Source organism: Coturnix japonica, chromosome 1, assembly GCF_054131305.1.
Source record: "Coturnix japonica strain WE chromosome 1, WE-NBRP24, whole genome shotgun sequence".
Taxonomy (NCBI): Eukaryota; Metazoa; Chordata; class Aves; order Galliformes; family Phasianidae; genus Coturnix; species Coturnix japonica.
In genome coordinates this window covers 63,409,579-63,428,131 of record NC_140663.1, presented here as the reverse complement: position 1 = coordinate 63,428,131, position 18,553 = coordinate 63,409,579, and the positions used below count along the sequence as shown (strand labels likewise).

The 18,553-nt window shown below is 38.5% G+C and overlaps 1 protein-coding gene across 10 annotated transcripts in view; it reads left to right on the top strand.

Annotated features, from left to right (window-relative positions):
• The window catches only part of AEBP2 (AE binding protein 2), a 49,076-nt gene that overhangs the window by 7,810 nt on the left and 22,713 nt on the right, over positions 1 to 18,553 (top strand). For 6 of the 10 annotated variants that reach the window (XM_085543152.1, XM_015868226.3, XM_015868219.3 and 3 more), the window contains exons 2-3: positions 11,640 to 11,847; positions 14,624 to 14,731. In XM_085543152.1, the coding sequence (XP_085399278.1) occupies positions 11,640 to 11,847; positions 14,624 to 14,731 (316 nt within the window). Of the gene's footprint in view, positions 1 to 11,639; positions 11,848 to 14,009; positions 14,053 to 14,623; positions 14,732 to 15,269; positions 15,384 to 18,553 lie in introns of all 10 variants that reach the window. The other 4 variants (XR_014944660.1, XR_014944661.1, XR_014944663.1 and 1 more) reach the window with 3 other exon arrangements.

Here is an 18,553-nt window from a genome sequence, read left to right as displayed (position 1 = left end):
GTTGTCCCTGTAAAACTGCAGTAGAATCCTTATTTTGATTGTTACAGTTGATTGTATTTGTAACTCAGGCTCCAAATAGAAAAGATCTCAAAGCCCAAGGAAAACAATTTCAGTAGCAGCAGTAAGCAGAGAATTCTAAGTGCATTTTTTTCATTTCAAACAGAACTACTTCTGTCACATCACGGGTAGATTTCCTGAGGCTGGCTTGAATGCCAAACTGTGGCTTAGATGAATTATACAAGTGGTACTTAATTCAGCATCCAGCAGAACGAAGTCACACCTCCAGATCTTTCTATTACAAACTGAATCTGTTACTGGAGTTCTGCTTCTCTGGTTTCTCTGCTTTCGATGCTTGATTACTACTGTGAGAGTTAATGGCTCTTCTGTGAAGCGTTTAGTTGGTGCTTCAAAGAGTGTCTGACTGTATCTTTCTTTAAGACAAACCTAACCTGGCATAGGAGGAATAACTGAAATAGGAAGGGGAGTTTTGGTGTCTTTCTTTCTCAGTTCGTTTTGATGTCTGCTTGTTTTCTGAGTTCGGTGGTTGGGGTGAGAGTAACCATCCCGAGTCTGGGAGAATGAGACTGTACTGGTGACAAATGGTGGCAATTCTTTGACACCTTACCTGAAGGCTTTTAACTTCACTACTGATTAGATGTAGTATTAAACATGGTTCTCAAAAGTGGAAAGCACGCTTTAAAAAAAGCTCTTTTTACTACTGAATGTGTTTCAGTAAAGATTTAAATTACAGACCACTTGTTGCTGTTTCCTGACTCTCCAAAGAGATGATCAAGTTGGAAATAAATGGTTTCCCAGAAATGAAAGTGTTACTTGTATCTTTAACGTAGAACCACTTACAGTTTCTTGATATATGTAATGCTTCTGCATATGTAGTCATTGCTGCCGTATCACAAAACATACATGTTAAATCTGCTCTACTTTGTACTGCTCTCCTGACGTTTTGCATTCCAGGTTTCCTCATGATATTTGTTATTCGTTGATCACTAGAGCTGTAGCATGCAGGTAACCTGAATTTGTTCTGCAAATGCTTAAGCCCAAATAGTCTGTGACTGACAATCTAGATAATCAAAGTAGGTGATCCAGGAGAATGGAAGCAGCTCTGGAGAGTTGGTGATTCATAACACACTTCCTCAGCTGTGTTTTGTTTCCTCTACATGTTTGCTATTTTAAATTCCTTTGATTTCTGTCTTGAAAAGCTTTTCTATTTTCTCCTGGTCTAATACTGTCAAAATGAAGTGTTAGCAATACCGTTCCCTTTTCTTGGTATTTACACCTAATCTAGAAACAGCTTTACTCTGAAATTAGTAACTGCTTCGAAAAGAAGCCTTATTGTTGCTTTTCATGTAAAGTTAGAAAGACCCTGAAGGTGCTTTTGGAAAATGCTGTATCACCAAGTACTACTCTTTCCCTTCACTACCTTAGTGTTTTTAGAATGCATTTCTTACTTGCTAGGTTAATTCCCCTTCACTTTCACAAAATAATTTTGGTGACATCTACTGTTTTTTTTTTGTGTTGATTAGTTTTTTTCTTCCCTTGCCTCTGAACAGCTGTGCAGTTGTGCTGTTTGGTTATTGGGGGCGTTATGGATAGGAGTTGCTAAAGCAGGTGTGAACAGAAGATACTATCTTAGAGCACAGTGATAAACTTGCACTTCATGTAGTTGTGGCTTGTTTTTATCCATGCTCATTTCTTGTTGCTATGCAGATTACTCTTCTCTTTTTTAGGCATTTAGCGTTCTGCAGTCTGTTTCTGCTTTGATTGTGCTTTATGTACATACACTAGTTTTTTCTTACCGGTGGTAGGTTTTCTTAATTTCAGTAACACGATGATTATCAACCAAGAAATTATTTCCTATTTAAAGACAATTAAAAACAACAACAAAAAACTCGTTAGAAATGCAGGTAGTTCTGTTTCCTGTCTGCTTTGAAGATTGTCTCTGGATTACTTGCTGGATAAATGAAAGAGCAAACAAACAAAATGCACTTACAGGAGCTCCAAAGCTTTATGGCATTTCTGTGCTGCAGTCAAATTGCGTCCGTTAAAATATGGGGAGCCAATTTGTTTATGGAGCACAAATGCTTTGGAGAATTAAATTGATAATTCTAGAAACTCAGTAGTGGAAGCATATACGTTGTTTGTGTAAACAACTTATCAAACTCACCAAAGACAGGAAGGAGAACTGAAAAGATCAGGTGAGCGTTCAGGTTCACCATCCTCCTGGCTCATGGTGGTCTCTCGGTTTGTGAGCTGTTTTAATCTCACTTTTAATTTAGTGTAATCATTTGGAGATTATAATGCAAGGAAATCTAAATCTGCTTGGACGCGTGTCTATAGCTGTGCTTAGCACTATGTTTACTGAATACTGGTAATCCTAGTATTTGATGTTCTGATAGAATAACCACTGTGAAGAGGTTGTTAGTAAAGTTTACGTAATATTCCTTGAGAGTCAGCAACTGTTGAATCTTAAAGCAAAACCATTTGAATTTATTCTTTCCTTGTTCTGACTTAAGGGCCAATTTAGTAATTTGGGGTGTTAAGTTGTGAAGTGCTAAGGTCAGTTGTATGCCTGAAGTTGTCTCCTGCTTCAGTTTTTAGCACCTTTGATCTACGGATCCTATTGTTGAATAGAACATGAAATAAGAGTTAATCAGGTGATGCTTCTTGGAGAATTGATCCTGTGTTTGGAGGTGATAGATATGTTAGGGAAAAAAAACATCCTAGGACAGATGCTTGAGTTTTCTGTCAAGGGTAGGAGCTCAGGATTGATCACTTGCTCATTTTCAAGCTTTGTGAGGATTAATCTTCACTTAAATATTGATTACATGGGAAGTCTGTAGGAAATAGTGTAAATATCTTCGGAATTTGTTGGCTTTTAAAAAGCAGAAAAGCTGCTATGTGATCTATTCTGTGCCCGGACTTCTACTTGTTTTGGAAAGGGATAGACGGTTGGGAAGCTTGTGAACCTTTTCTCTCTTGACTTTTCCTAGCAGTGTGAAGATAATGTAGAGCTCTGATGTGTCACTAAGCACCTCAATTTCATTCCTTTCAGTTTTTGTTCTGTTTTGATTTGGCATTTGTAATTGAATGATCCGGATTGATGCTGTTTGTTTTGTTTTGGGATTAGTCCCTAATTGTGATTTGGTGTTTCACATTGTAAAAGCTTTTCTGTTGGAATTCCATGTTTTAACCCTTGAAGCTGTTGTAAGAGATGTCTGTTGTTTTGTTTCCATTATCCTAGTGGGGTTTTTCTTGTTTTATTTATTTATTTATTTGTATATATATTTATATATATTTATTCCCTGAGTCTTCCACTTCAGTCATCTTTAAGATGGATCGGAACAAAATAGCTGAAGCTTCATGTAGAAATGACAAGGTATTTCACAGGCTAGTGAAGCTAAAGAAACTAGCAGGTTGTTTTTTAAATCCTTAAAATATTCACCTGCTTCCAGTGAAATTTGTAGCATTTGGCTTCTGGAATGTTAATTCTGCTTTCATCTAGTCAGAGGCAATCTTCTGTAGATTTGATGCTTTACGACTTGATCAGCACTATGTATTTTAGAAGATTAATCAGTCACGTTTAGTGTGGCTTGATGTCTGTTCTGAAGTGTTGGTTTTAGCAATACTGCAGCGTATATTCCCTGAAATCTGTGTTGGTTTTAAAATTATTGTGTTGCAAGATAAGGTTATTTATTATAGGAACTGTCAAGTCATTTCCCCTGATGTTAGCTGCAGTCATCTGGGTCCTTTGCGTATGTACTGAACATCTGGGGAATGGACGCTGAGCATTCTCAGTGGAGGTGCTGTAACTCTGCAATGAGCTCCTGTTGATCAGACACAACTACCGCTTGTTGACCCTCAAGGGCATGGTATAAGGCCCATCTGTTAGGTCTGAGTTTTGCCTGAGGGAAGGTTACTTCAGTTAAGGTCTGTGGGGAATATATGTAGCAGACATTAAAAATATAGTTGTAAATTGCTTGGGCTTTTGTGCACGTGCTTGGTACCTGGTGGCTAATGGGGTCTCATGGAAAGTAAAAATACAGTTAGTTGTTCTTCTTCTATTTTTTTTTTTCTTTGGTTGATACTATTTCTAAACCACTACTGTTTATTGTTCTGGAAGATTAACAACAACAACAACAAAAAATGGGGGGAAGAAAATTGGGGCGTTTCATTCATCAAATTCAATAGAAGGGATTACTTGCAGTTGTGAGGAAATCAATCAACTCCGAGAGCTAAGTGCGTGTCAGGAATGATGTGCAATACACCGTTTTTTGTAATCCATTAAATCACAGGCTCGTTATATTTTCATTCACGTTTAACTGTACACAGCAGTTAGTGCCCAAGTGTGCATGTGGTAAGTTGTGTGGTTTGAAATTTGTGCATTTCAAATTGGCATGAATTTGGAGATTTTTGTTTTGTTTTTTCCTCGAAAGGAAATACTTGTACTAATGCAGTTCCAACAATTGCTTAGTTTTGTTCAGATCCTTAAAGGAGAATAATAATCCAAGATTGAATATGCTAGAAGAAATTATTTTCATGCTTTATCTATTGCTGCTCTATTTAGCTATTATTGCTAATGTTGCAGTCTAAGGATTGTTTCTAAATACAGTTTGGACTGAATTAATCAGTTAGATGCATTTGATTCACATTCAGCATAGACCATGCAGGTATGAACGTTTTAACATGAAAGTGATGCTTAAATAAATGTCTTAATACATCCTCATTATCAACGCGATTGTTTTTAGCCAAAATGTAAAAATAAGACCTCCAACAGTGCCTTTGAGGTAATGATTCCTTTAGCTGAGCTTACGTTAATTGCGTTGATTAATGAACACGCTTTAAATGTCAGTTTCATTTCTAAGTTGTTGGCCATAATAAAGGGAAAAGGTTCAGCTCTTCTGAGAAGATGCAGTACTTTCTGTTCTACCTTGTTACATCTGGAAGGCATTGTTTGCCAGCATTTGCAGGCTTGGTAAAATTAGGTGTTGGTGTAGGGAGGCGATTTGGAACAGCATTCAGTTCTTGCCCTCAGGGCTGTGATTTTAACTTAAGGTTCATTCTGGTGCTTGGATTAGGATGAAAGTAGGGAAAAACAGTCTGGAAGACTAAGTTGTGCTTGCTGTAACAGTTTTAAATTCTAGTAATTAGTCAGTCTTTTGAACGATGCTTCTTAAAAACAGCTATTGTGCATGCAGGCTCTCTCCAGCAGTGACTGTTTTTGATGCTCTATTGTTTGGGATGACCCCTTAGTTGAACTCTCTGAAACTCAAATGTCTAATGTTCTTCATCAGGCTATGGTCTATAGGTCCGTTACAATAGAGCTGAAGCCTGCTTACAGCTCGGGAGCAAACCCAGACCTGTCTGTCACTAGCAATAGGGGAATGCCACAAGCGCTTAAGTTGAACTAGTGTCATTCTGCTTTGATAGTGGCAGTCAGGATTTAAACAGATCTCGCAGCTGAGGAAAAAGGGCTTGGAGGGGGGGTAGGGAAAAAAAGAAAACGGTTTTCATTTTTTTTTAGCTACAGTTTGTTTCAATATCGTTACCTTTAGTTTGCCAGAACGTCTTCTTTCTTTACTTTGCTCTGTTCTCTGACGCTTATTATTGCTCTCTCACTTGTGTGCTCTGTGGATATTAAAGGAGAAAGCAAAAGGAAGAAGCAGAAGGAGATGTACTTACCATTACTACTTTCCCTTTTGTTATGGAACTTTTTCTACTCAGCATGATCCAAGGTCAGATTGGATTGGAAAGCCCTATTCAGGGGTTGAAAGATACACAGACGCTGCTGTGTAGTCCAGCCCTGTTTGGGCTGGGTTGATGAGCTTCAGGTCAGGACTCTAGCGGGTTAGGCAAAAAGACGGGATGTGCGCAGTTGTACCCATGTGCACACCTTGCTCTCATGGCCTTTCTGAAATCCCAGTGAATAGCAGGTAAATAAGCAGACAGAGCAAAAAGCGTTGTGATTAAATCCTCATAGACTTAAGCAGCAGCTACAGTTCTGTTTACGAAACCCATCATCATTTTTCTCCTCGATCTTGAAATAGCAGTAGAAAGTCAGGTGGTCTTCCAAGTCAGTGTTTCCTCTGATACTGTATATCTGCAAATTTTATTTGAAAAGCTTCTTGATGTTTTCTCAATGTGTGGCCTACTAGACAACATGTGCATGTGCTTCTGCTGTACAAAACATGCTGGAGGGGAAAGATGTTGCTTGTCTCTCATTCATTCTCTTCAGTCTTTCCTGACTGATCCAGAACTCACTAAGTGAGATGGAATAAAAGTTAAAAATAAATAAATAAATGAATTATTGAAGTACTGCTATGAAGCTTCTTTACAGTGAGGGTGACGGAGCACTGGAACAGGCTGCCCAGGGAGGTGGTGGAGTCTCCTTCTCTGGAGATATTTAAGACCCGCCTGGACGCCTACCTGTGTGACATGGTGTAGGGAGCCTGCTTTGGCAGGGGGGTTGGACTCGATGATCTCTAGAGGTCCCTTCCAACCCCTACAATTCTGTGATTCTGTGAAGCTGATAACCTAAAATCGATTGCTTTTGGAAGTACAGAATAAAAAGACTATTCGAGGTTTTTAAAAATTTGGTCATTTTTAGAAAAGGAATGTCAGAGCAGCAAGTTTTCTTGCTTTTTAGGGGAGCTTGTTGAGAGAATAACCAGAAAATGATCCTTTATTGTGTTGACCCTGATCATTTTGTTTTGTAAGTAGTTAAGCTGTTTAGGCCCTGTTACAGGGCCTAATATTACTAATATTCTTCTGTACTTTTAATGTCTAAGTTATGCAAGCTAGGAGAGAGGTAGGTCTTCTGTTAAATGAAGCACTGACCTACTATGACCAAGCTGGATTTCAGTTCCTTTTTCATTTCTTACTTTGTCTTGCATACCTTGAAGAACTGTAGTCCAATGTAACACTTGAAGATAAACTTCCAAGAAATTCTATATATGCTACTTCTTTTGAAATGTTATGGGCAACCTTCTTTTATTCCAGTTCTTCTAATACTTTATTTTGATGGCAGCTGTAGGATAATCTAGGTTGCAAAAGACCTTCAAAGTCACAGTGGTCAACCTGATTTAGCAAGTCCCACCACTAAAATATGTCCCTTAGTGTCATATCCACACCTTACTTAAATAGCTCCGGGGATGCAATGTGTTAGCATTTAGCAAGCACTTAGACTATTAGAGCCAAACAAGGCAAACATTAACTATTACAGTCAGATTAGCTTTCAAAGTGTTGCTGGTTTCTTGTGCCATTAACATAACTATTTATCATAGTATCTTTTGCTGAATTGTTATCACTAGTTCCAGCTCTTGAATGTTTTTCATCAGCAGTAAGGATAGTTTTCTGCAAGTAGAATAGAGTTTTGAAGATTAAAAAGAAAAAAAGGAAGAAACCCTTGAATTTGCATTTCCTGATCTGTAAAAATTAAGAGACTTGTGGTTTTGTATTGTGAAGTCAGTGTTTGTTGCATTGCACTTACATTGTAAGTAGCTTCTTAGCAGTCTCCCGCTACAGGATGCTCAATGAATTTTTGTATTGCAGCTTAGAGAAATTCTTCAGTTTCCATGCTTTTGAACTGGTGAAACTGAACACATGTACGCAGATGTCCATACTTTGTCCTTCACTGAATTTGTACTGGGTTGTGTTTTCTCGTTATTTTCACCCTTTAGAACAGGCTTTAAAAGCAGGGAACCCTTGAGAGAGCCTTGCTTGAATAACTATTTTTGGTCTGTGCTCCTGGTTATCAGGTCCATACCTCCTCTTAGACAAATGTTTGCCAATGCCTTTGTGTGGGGTTTTTGGGAATGGTCGTAATGCTTTCAGTGGATGTGGAATGTGGGCTCAAGTGTACAAATCTTGGAAGCTTTAGCTCCTGTTTAAAACATGGATAAAACTCTATACTTCAGTACCTGTCAACCATAATGAAGTTATGGTTATTTATCCGCTTGATACGATCTGAAGCAGCTGTTGTATTAATAGGGCACCTGTAGTGCTTTGCTGTCCTTGATTAAGCAACTCCCTGTTGGAACCACGGGTCAGTGTCGTGTTACTATATTCAGAATCAGTTAGGCTATGTGCCATCTCATACACATTCAAAACTATTTCTGAATGCTGATTTTGCGAAAACTTTTAGGATAACTCTTGAACTTGGATGTGTGGGAGGAACAGCGGGTTACTAATTAACCTTATTTTTTATCATGCAGACATGGGGATTGGAAGGGACCTCTAGGGATCTTCCAGTGCAACACTTCTGCTAAAGCAGCTTCCCAACAACAGGCTGCGCATGAAAGTGTCCAAATAGGTTTTGAATATATCCAGAGAAGGAGACTCCACAACTGCTCTGGGCAGCCTGTTAAAGTGCTCCTTCACCCTCACAGTAAAGAAGTTTTCCCTCATGTTCAGATTGAACAGTCTGTGTTCCAGTTTGTGCACGTTACCTTTTGTGTTCTGTTTCTGGGCACCTTCAAAAAGAGCCCGGCCCCATCCACTTTACTCCTGCCCACCTCCAGGCTGAACAGCCCAGGTCTCTCAGCCTTTCCTCCTGAGGATGTGCTGCAGGTCCCTAGTAATCATCTCTGTGGTCCTCCTCTGGACTCTCTTCAGAAGTTCCCTGTCATCCTTGAGAGCCCAGAACTGGACACAGTACTCCAGATGTGGCCTCTCCTGGGTGGAGTAGGGAGGAAGATCACCTCCCTTGACCTGCTGGCCATGCTCTTTTTAATGCCCCCCAGGATACCAATGGTGGTCTTAACCACAAGGGCAGACTGCTGACTGTCAGTAGTTTTTGCTTTCATAACCTGATCTTACAGATTTTACTTTCAAGAATAACTTTTGGCATAGATATCAGATAAAGAAGGTAGAAATGTCAGTCTCCTGGTGCATCTATTATGGACCTGGCACTGGGGGGAAAAATGTGATTGCTTGCAACAAACCTTAAAGTTTGTTATCTTCCTAGAGGGATATTAACAGTTGTTACTATTATTTTGTAGTTAAAGACTCTTAGCGTTGTTGGGCCTCTAGTTGTGTTTTTGGAAAGTTCTGGTGATGACAGATTAGACTTTTGAGAAAAGGCAGAAACATGGAACAGGTTCAAAACCATATCTGTAGGCTTCTGTTGGCCACTTGGCTTTATCACTGCTAGCCTGTGTTGTGAAAGGAACCTCGGCTACTACTTGTACAGAAGAAAGAAGATGGGGTTAGATGTGGGGCGTGGAAAGCTGTACGCAGGATATAGAAAAGGGAACAAAATAAACAAGGGGCATGTGGGAAAATGTTGCATAGCAGGAAGAAGCCATTTTGTCTTTTGTGGGGAGAAGGCGTGCCGTGTAAAGGGTTAGTCTTTTTTATGAAATTGAAAAATAGATGATGGTATTTGTATAATGTTTAGCAAATTCATGTTTGATAGACTTCTATAAAAGCAAAAACCTGTTGACAAGGTCTAACTGGAAGTGAAGGGAGTCTGCTACCTTAACATGAAATTTGATATTGACAAACAGAGTGAAATGCCTATGGTTGAGAAGGGGTGAAATATGAACAAGGGAAATTGCAATTTTGCAATGAGGAAAGAGATGGTAGCTAGCAGTGGTTAAAGGAACAAAGGAGTATGATGAAATGAGTTCCCTAGGTCAGGTTGGATGGGGCCCTGGGCAGCCTGGTCTAGTATTAAATACGGAGGTTGGTGGCGGGGATTTGGAGATTCATGACCCTTGAGGCCCCTTCCAACCCGGATCATTCTGTGAAATTATTTTAAAGCAGAAGAGCAGATGTGCTGGTGATACCCTTAAATTTTGACTAGTGGTGCAGTTTTTGTTTCATCCATGTCAAAATATGTTATAGAATGATAGTGAGTATGGCATCAGAAATATGGAGCAACATTTCCTTTAAAGTAATGCCATTTGATTTTTATTTTTTCCATGCATTTTACTCAGAAGACTGTAAAGACACTTAGGTAAATACCACTGCCACGTACTAGACTGTACTAGAAAAGCTATATCTGTTAGGTCAACAGAAGTAATAGTTCCTCTTTACCTGGCACTTTTGAAACTGCATCTGGATTACTCTGTCCATTTGGACAGATGCCTCTCAGATAGTGACATACTGGAAAGCCTCCAGTGGAGTGCCCCCAGGCTGGTTAGAAAGCTGAAGTAAATGCTGTGCTTGGAGAGGCTGAGAGGCTGGGGTTTCTTCAGTTTTAGAATAAGAATGGGAGGGTTATTGCTGTTCTATTACTGATAAGGAATGCATAGCAAAGGAAGGGCTGGAGTTGTCAACTGTAAAGTGAAGAAGATGATGGCAGACTAAAGTTGCAACACTAGAAATTCTGATGAGATGCTAGGAAACTTTTCCCTTTTTCCAAAATGAGGTTAATAAGATGTTTGCGAAAACAGTTTAGAATGGTAGCAGAAACTTCCCATTAAAAAGTAGAAGGTACTGGCAATCTTTTTAAGTTAAAAGAGGGAAGATTTAGGTTGGATGTTAGGGGGAAGTTCTTCACTAGGAGAGTGGTTAGGCCTTGGAACAGGCTGCCCAGGGAGGTTGTGGATGCCCCGTCCTTGGAGGTGTTCAAGACCAGGTTGGACGGGGCCCTGGGCAACCTGATCTAGTAAAGGTGTATGTTTGGTGGCCCTGCCAGGCAGGGGGGTTGGAACTACATGATCCTTGAGGTCCCTTCCAACCCGGGTCACTCTGTGATTCTGTGGTCTTATTTGCTGCTGTTTGAGCAGGAAATTTGACTAATTAGCTCCCTGAGATCCTTTCAGAGATGAGCTGTCCTCTGATTCTGTGGCTTTATGGAAGACAAAAGTAAAGGGTTCTAAAAGACAATGAGCTTCTTTACTAGGTTTAAAAAAAAGGCATGTCCGTAGTTATTTAATTTTTATCCAGGCACAACATCCTCCTACCTCTATAATTCTTTGTAATTCTTACATTAATATGAAATGAGCACCACAGTTGTTTTGTTTTGTTTTTTTCTTCTGGTCCAGTTTCATGCTCAGTTCTGTATCTGTCATGATTCATAACAGACCATCTGATAAAAATGACCCTGCTGTCCATATGTTCCCAACAGTTGCTGCTAATTGCTTTACAAAAGTTTACTTCCCCAGCCCTCCCCACACCCCTTTTTCCCCTCCACCCTCAAAAAAACCCACACGAAATCACCAAAAACTGCCAAACCAACAACCCCAAACAAGGTCAAATGGTTAATTTAATCTGTGTGTGTGATAGTCATACTACCAGAGCAAGGAATTAAGTGTGGGAGTCTTCAACATCCTGTAAAACTTCAGGGTCAGTTGTGAATGTAGGTGTAGATACATCTCTGGTCTGACCACACATGCTTTACCCTCATCCCCTGAGTAAAAATGTGCCTTAGAAGTAGCTGCAACCACACAAGATTTTCTGGCAAGTTAGTGAGTGGGATAAAACTTTCCAGTTCTGTCTTCTGTTGCTGTTGTCCAGGTGTTATACAGTAGAGTGATAGTGGCTGTTGCCTGGCTGAATGCTTTATTTTAGGTGATAACGTTAAGATATTCTTTTTGACCTAAATGTATCTGATACAATGCCATAAAGTTAAATGGAACAAGTAAAGTGTGTAACAAACACGAACTTTCTTCTTACAGCATAAGCAGCACTATTATGGATGTAGACAGCACAATTTCCAGTGGACGTTCAACTCCGGTGATGATGAATGGACAAGGAGTTCCTGCCTCCTCTGCAAAAAGCATTGCTTATAACTGTTGTTGGGACCACTGCCACGCTTGCTTCAGCTCCAGCCCGGATTTGGCAGATCATATTCGCTCCATACATGTGGATGGTCAGCGAGGAGGGGTTGGTGTTATTTCTTTTCTTCTTTATTTACTGATATTGCACTTCTTAATGATAGTAGTAATTCTGTGTTATAAAATATCAGTTCTTTAGCCAGTGACAACTGAGATTAGGCCCTCGGCAATGTGGTATTGGGTATTCAGCTGTTGTGTTTTAAACAATTCACTCTATTTTTCCATTCTATGGTTTTGATTGAATGGCTAGCTGTAAGAAAATATGTTCTTAATAAAGTAATTGAATCTATTGAAATTTTAATAGATTTAGTAATTTCTCAGCATCCTGATATGCTGTTTTTTTAATAGAAATACTTGGAATTAATTTTCTTGTAACTTATAGTGTATGTGCTACTGCGTGTTAACTCAGGCTAAGTCACATCTTGTTTATTTTTACAAATGGGAGTCTTGTTATTAATAAAATATATATGGGTAGATATAAGAAGTAAGACTGGTTGTCTTGGAAGTATGAGTCTTAGCAGAACAGTTCTGTTTGTAGTACTGGTGGCAGGTCTTACACCTTCAATGTGACTGCACCTAGTTTATTTTGCTTTTAACTGAAGTATGTATTTAAGTTTAATATCTGGTTAAGTGGTGTGGTTTTGGTAGGTCTCACAATTTTAAGGTTTTAAATAATCTCTAAGTAGTGTGATATTAACTCTGCACTTCTCCAGTTGTGTCATTGTGACTCATTGGCTGCATTTAGCTCATGTTAATTGTTATGGCTGAACTTCCAGCTTGATATTTAGTGACTTTTTTCAGTCCAAACTCCAGGCAGAATCATCTGACCAATGTGCCAGCTTCTTAGTCACCCATGAGACAGACTTTTGTAGTTCTATTTGTGGGTTTATAAACGTGTTACGTGTATCCTGGATGAAACAATTAAGTGGATGAGATGTATCAGTATCCTGTGGAATTTCATATAAATGCATCTTTGGTGACCTTTGTCCCACCCGCGACCCCTTAGAAAGAGATTGAAAAACCTGAAAAATGTTTCATGCTGTATTTGTGTGTTTACGTTTGGTAATTTTGGTTTACGTTTGGTGATTTGTGGATATTTTTACTTCGAAAACGTCACTGTATTCACCTTTCTGAAAGAGACAGCTGTAGATAACGCTGTGTGCCTGATTATTGTGTTCAGTTCACACTCCTTTTATTCCCCCTGGTGGAGTTGATTTATTTGTTGAAAAGTTTCTCCACTGGACGCTCTGCTGGGGAATGATGCTGGCTGTTTTCTTCCAAGGGTTGGTTCGCCATCTGCTGGTGAGGCGGTTAAGTGGTGCATCTTCTAGGGATTTTCATTGGATTTCAAAACTTAATCAACTCAATGAATATAAACGTGAAAGAAGTAGTAAAAGCTTACTGGGAACTTTTAAGCTGCTTATCATGTTGCATTTATGTTTGTAATATGTGTATTTTCGAAGTTAATACTAAGATAGCAGTTCTACTCCATGTAGAATCATGAATGTCCAGGATACTCATTTCATACTAGTGGAATAATAGTTTTAACTCCCTGAAATGTTTTGTTAGAAATAGTTTGGATTCAGCCTTCAGAGATGTGTTCCCAAAAAGCCTTGCTGGGGTTTCTTGTGGGTTGCTGTAAAACCTAGTGCACGTTTTCTGAGGAGGTTGTGTTTCAACAACCTGTTGTTTCATAGTAGTTCCTTTCTGAGTGCTCTGCAGTTGATGATGGAGATACTGGGACAATTAATGAAGTGTTTTGTTACCAGAAATCTGAAAATTCCAGTTCAGTGGCTACAGGAAGACTTTAAAACTGAGAAGGAGCAGACACCAAAGCATCGTAAAGTTAGGCCTCGTGTCAGTAAGCCTTGATCAGTCACATAGGAGTACAAGGTTTTCCAGCTTTGCATTAGTAAGCTGGGCTGTCTGTATGTTATATAGCAAGCACATAGCACTCCTCTGGCTATTCTTTTGTTTTGGAAGTACAGTCTTTTGAAGGTTCAGTTTTTTTAATCTCTGAAAGAGAACAAGAAACTCAAATCCAATTAGCTGCTTGCAGTTCTGAAAGGTATTCTGAAAGTATTTTGGACAATGCTAGTCCTGGGGACTGTATTCTGCTGCTAAAAATTAGGGCTGTACCTCCCTTCACACACAGGCTTGTTGAGGAATTTCTGATGAAAGCCAAGTTCATTGAGCTTTTTTATTCTCTAGGTTATAGATAGACACAATGAGAGGAGAGAGAAAAGCAGCATGAGTAAGTTCTACTCCCTTTAATGCACTATTGTGCGTGTGACTAATCTGTACATGGAAATAGCTAAACACCCATAGATTTTGAATCCTATGGAAGATTTTAACTTTATTCATCAGGAAGTGAGCTTAAAACCTTAACTAGGGTTATCCAGTATTCTGTATTATGAGACTTATATTTAAACAACTGTGTTTTAATTAAGGCTTTAACTTTTCTTTAAGAAGGCAGTTATTTCTTCCTTATGAGATGAAACCATTTTATCCTTTATATTTTTGCTATCCAGAAAACGTGAATTTCATCATATAAAAATTTTACATCTCAGTGCTTGGGTGATACTGATACACAGGGCAAGTGCAAGCTGTGGCTCTTGGTTGTATTTATCTGCAGGATTGCCTGGCTTTTTATGTTTTATTTTTGACTACTTGTGGTTTCAGTTGTTTTGGCCTTGGTGAGATGAGAAGTGTGTTACAGAATAAATGCTTGATTCAAAATTCTTTTAGCATGCTTCTTTGCTAATTAATTTTTTCTTACTGTTTTCGTTGTCTTGTATAAACTGACCATATTTTTACTTTATCAGGTGTTTGTTTGCTTGTGGAAAGGTTGCAAAGTATATAATACACCTTCAACAAGTCAAAGTTGGTTGCAGAGGCATATGCTGACACACAGTGGGGACAAACCTTTCAAGGTAAGGTTCATAGCAAGGTATATTATCCTTTATTTTATGAGAAATCTCTTTATTTTTCCTTATGTAATGTATTAATTGAAAAATGCTGTCACAGGAGGATTTGTTAAAACTTACCAAGTGAGATAAACTTGTCTTTGACACTACCCAAAGATTCTGTTGTTATGAAACACAATTGAAGATACTGCTTCTCTGTCCCTGTTCTTTTAAACCTGTGAACAGTAGGGTAATCTGAACTAAAATAATGCTTGTGTTCAGTTACTTGTCCTTTTCAAAGCTGAGCTGTTTATGGTGTAACAGCGAGATGCTTTGCCTCATGCTTCACGCTTTGGATGGTGCCTGATGGTGCTCATTCTGTGCTTGAATGAGCTGTTTTTGTTAACAATATTCAGTTGAAACAGTCAGTGTCTGTGTGTGGTTAACTTCTCTGAGAATGATAAGGAAGTCAGGATTGCAGGACCATTGAGCTGACTGTATTACCTGCGTAGTATTTTCTAACTTTCTCTTTCTTTCTTCCCCTAATCTGTACCTGCAATTCTAGGTATAGTAATGTTTATCATTCCCATATCCACCAATCCGTTATTAATGAGTTGCTTCATCCTCTTATGGATACAGTTGGGGCAGTTCATAGCTGTCAGTCCTGGATCACTTGATGGTAAGTCTCACCCACGCTACTTCAGATTGAAGTTCTTCCATCTAGGGTTTGAAAAATGAATGAGGGTACTTTTTTATTACATCTAGGTAGCACTTTATACCTTCCTTCCCCTTCCTTGCCCCAGCCCATCAAGTTTTAGTCACTGCTTCTCTGCTTGTTTTCTGTCTTCTTGCATAATGTCATCTACTTCTTTTAAATTTTAGGGCAGTTTTATTACAAAAAAGTACTTTCCCGTTACAGTGACCTCTCTCAGAAGTTATTGTTTCTGCACAGCTTGTTATAGTAGCTATGACAGAAAACTATACTCAAAACCCAGAGGGTGAAAATAGTTCAGTGCAGGTGAAATATTATATATATATATATATTTCCCTTCCAAACTGCTTGGTTTAGTATGAACATTTCATACAGAATGAATGGCAGGGAGTAAATTCTGTTCTTGAGATTATTGTATTCTTTGTTCAAAGGAATTAAGTTAGCATGCTGTTGGAAGCTAGCGTAAGGATCATAGATCTCTGAAAGAAGCTTTCAAATATGATTGTTCCAGTAACTGATCTGATTGTAACTGCAAATCCTTGAATCAAACTTGAAAATGAATAACTGGGGGAAACTTGTACCTTCTTTCTTCTCATTTTAGAACTGGGGGTGTGCTTTAAAGTGCAGTGGCAGGTTTTGGTCTTATGAGTCTTCTGGTGGGTTAGTTTGTGTACTTGCTTGTTATAGATCAAAGAAACTCAATTTAGAGATACTGAGTTTAAAAGAGGAGAGTATACCTCAAGAAAAAGAGTACTTCTTGAGTCTTGGGAGTGTTATCCAGCCAAGTGAGTAAAAGTAATATCTCAGGTTTTGGGTTTTTTTGGTTTTTTTTTTTTTTGGCTAGCCTCTTTAAAACCCTGCAGTTTCAAACAGTTGGTTCTGATAATAAACATCTTGTGTTAAGTGTGGATTATTTCCCCAGCTAGTTTCCCCTGGCCACTCTTGGGGAAAGAATAAAACATAGGCTAGAATTGCAGTAGTTTATTGTTGTAGCTCAAAGTGTGTCATTTCCTTTTGTTTTTTTTCCCTACCGTTGTCTTCAGTGTTTCTGTTTGTATTTTATCTTCATATTTTCCAATCTGTTCCTGGGAGCTTTGGGTGGAGGATAATTGTGTTGTGAACTTAGTAAAATTCTTTTGTTCCCCCATGAATGTAGTCCTCTGAGCCCACGTGATGTGATTGTGATAACCTGTTAGTTAACTAGACTCCTTTCTTCACTTGATTCCTTACTTTTTCAAGCTTTTGAAATCTGTCTGATAGAAAATCACTTAAGAAATAACACGAAGGATCAGCTGTTGCTTTGTCTTACATCAGTTCAAAACCAAAATGGTTTTGCATTTTAGCTGTTCTTATAAACCTTAATTCCTCACATTTCTAGCAGAAGCCAAAGTTTTTCGAGTTAGAGTTGTATTGAAGACCTTGTTCTTGATTATCTAAATTAAAAAAATAAACACCTAAATTAAAAAAAAAAAAATGAACAAAAAAAGAAAATCTATTGCTTTGTAAGGTCACACTGGAGCTCTAGCTTATAGGAAGGAATCATCAGTTTAGAGGACTCTGAAAAATGCCAAGGCATTCACTCTTTTGTTCATAAACAAATGCCAGAATTTGTGAGGGGTTTACTTAGAAGGCAGTAGAAATGACAGAGCTTGGTTCTGTTGTCTGAAGAACTGCTCAGGGTGGTTTTAAGAAAAGGCAAAGGATGTTAGCTATGGAGGTGATGATAAAATGCAGAGGAAATTTACTTTTGTAAAGTTATGAGAAAACTATAATTGTTTAATGAAGGTAGGAGATTAATAAATATGTGGCAGGGCACTGTTCCTTCATCTCTAGTCAAAAGAAGGGACAAAAATATTAGAAAGCAGTTGGGATTTGACTGAAGTCTAAAGCTGCCTTTTGCAGGTCTATTCAGTTGAAGGTTACGTTCCTGTCTTGCTTACCTTTTGTCTGTGAATAAATTCGTTTTATGTAGTTGCCCATTGTGGGTTTAATTCCCTGTTTTTTGTGATGCCTGTAATGCTGTCCATTGATTTAAAAACTGTGTCCTGCTGTGAATGAGCTGCTGTGCTTCCATTTTAAAAGCTCTTTGTGAGTTTACCTGCCTTGTCTACATATGCACATAAACTATGTAACTGTGTAGTTCATTTGTCTCTGAAACAAACCCTTTTATTAATTACAGAGGCAATTGTTTTGTATTTTTGTAAGTTCCTCCGTAGTTTCTGTGTGTGTGGTTTAGTGTGAACCCCTGAATACTGCTGTAGAGATGTCACGGAGAAGGTGCATTTGCTTATATATTGGGCAACTTCCTAGTAGCATATGTACATTTACTAAGTAGGAGATATTTTACATCTTACTCATCTGCTAGACTAATGCAAAAGTAATACTCTAGATCTTTGGGATAGAACTCTGGACCTCAGTTCCTCCTTAGCCCAAGAATTTCTTTGTTTTTCTGTTGTATTTCCTCCCCTTTTCAAAGTTTTTGATACTGGATGGATTGGATTTCTACTTTGGAAGCAGTCGTCCCTGATTCATTGTTTAGAAAATATTCTTTCCCAAGGTAACCTCCAAAGCAAAAGCATGTCAGTTAAATGAGGCATTAAGCACTGTAGCTAGTTCTCAGTCTTTTATCAGATATGTCTGCAAAGCTGTATAGTTCTTGAATCATATTTTTGGTAGGATCTGTTTCCCGCATTTGTTCCTCTTGTCAAGAGGAGCAGAGAGACTGGTCTTCTGGAATGTATTTCTGGTCTGAGAACTTCAGTGGCTGCCTATGGCCTGCTGTTAGACATTTTGAAGTTAATATTGCTCTTCTTAGTACCTGAAGTTTTTTGCTTCTGTGTTACTGGAAGTTTTCTCTTAGCAAGAACCAGACTTCTATAAGCAATTTCTTCAGTCTTTTTGCTGTTGTAGGCATTCATTTAATAAAGGTGTTCTCAGAGCGTGTAATCATTTCCCTGAAGATATTTAGTATGTTCACGTTGTGTGTTATTTTATATCTAGAGTTGAAAGGCAAATATAAACATTCTTTAGCTCTGTACTTGTATAATTTTAGCAGCTTTTTAAAAATGGGTGGAAGATCAGGGGTATCGTTGTTTAGTAGAGCTCCTATCTGAAGTTCAGCAACTTAAACTTCTGGG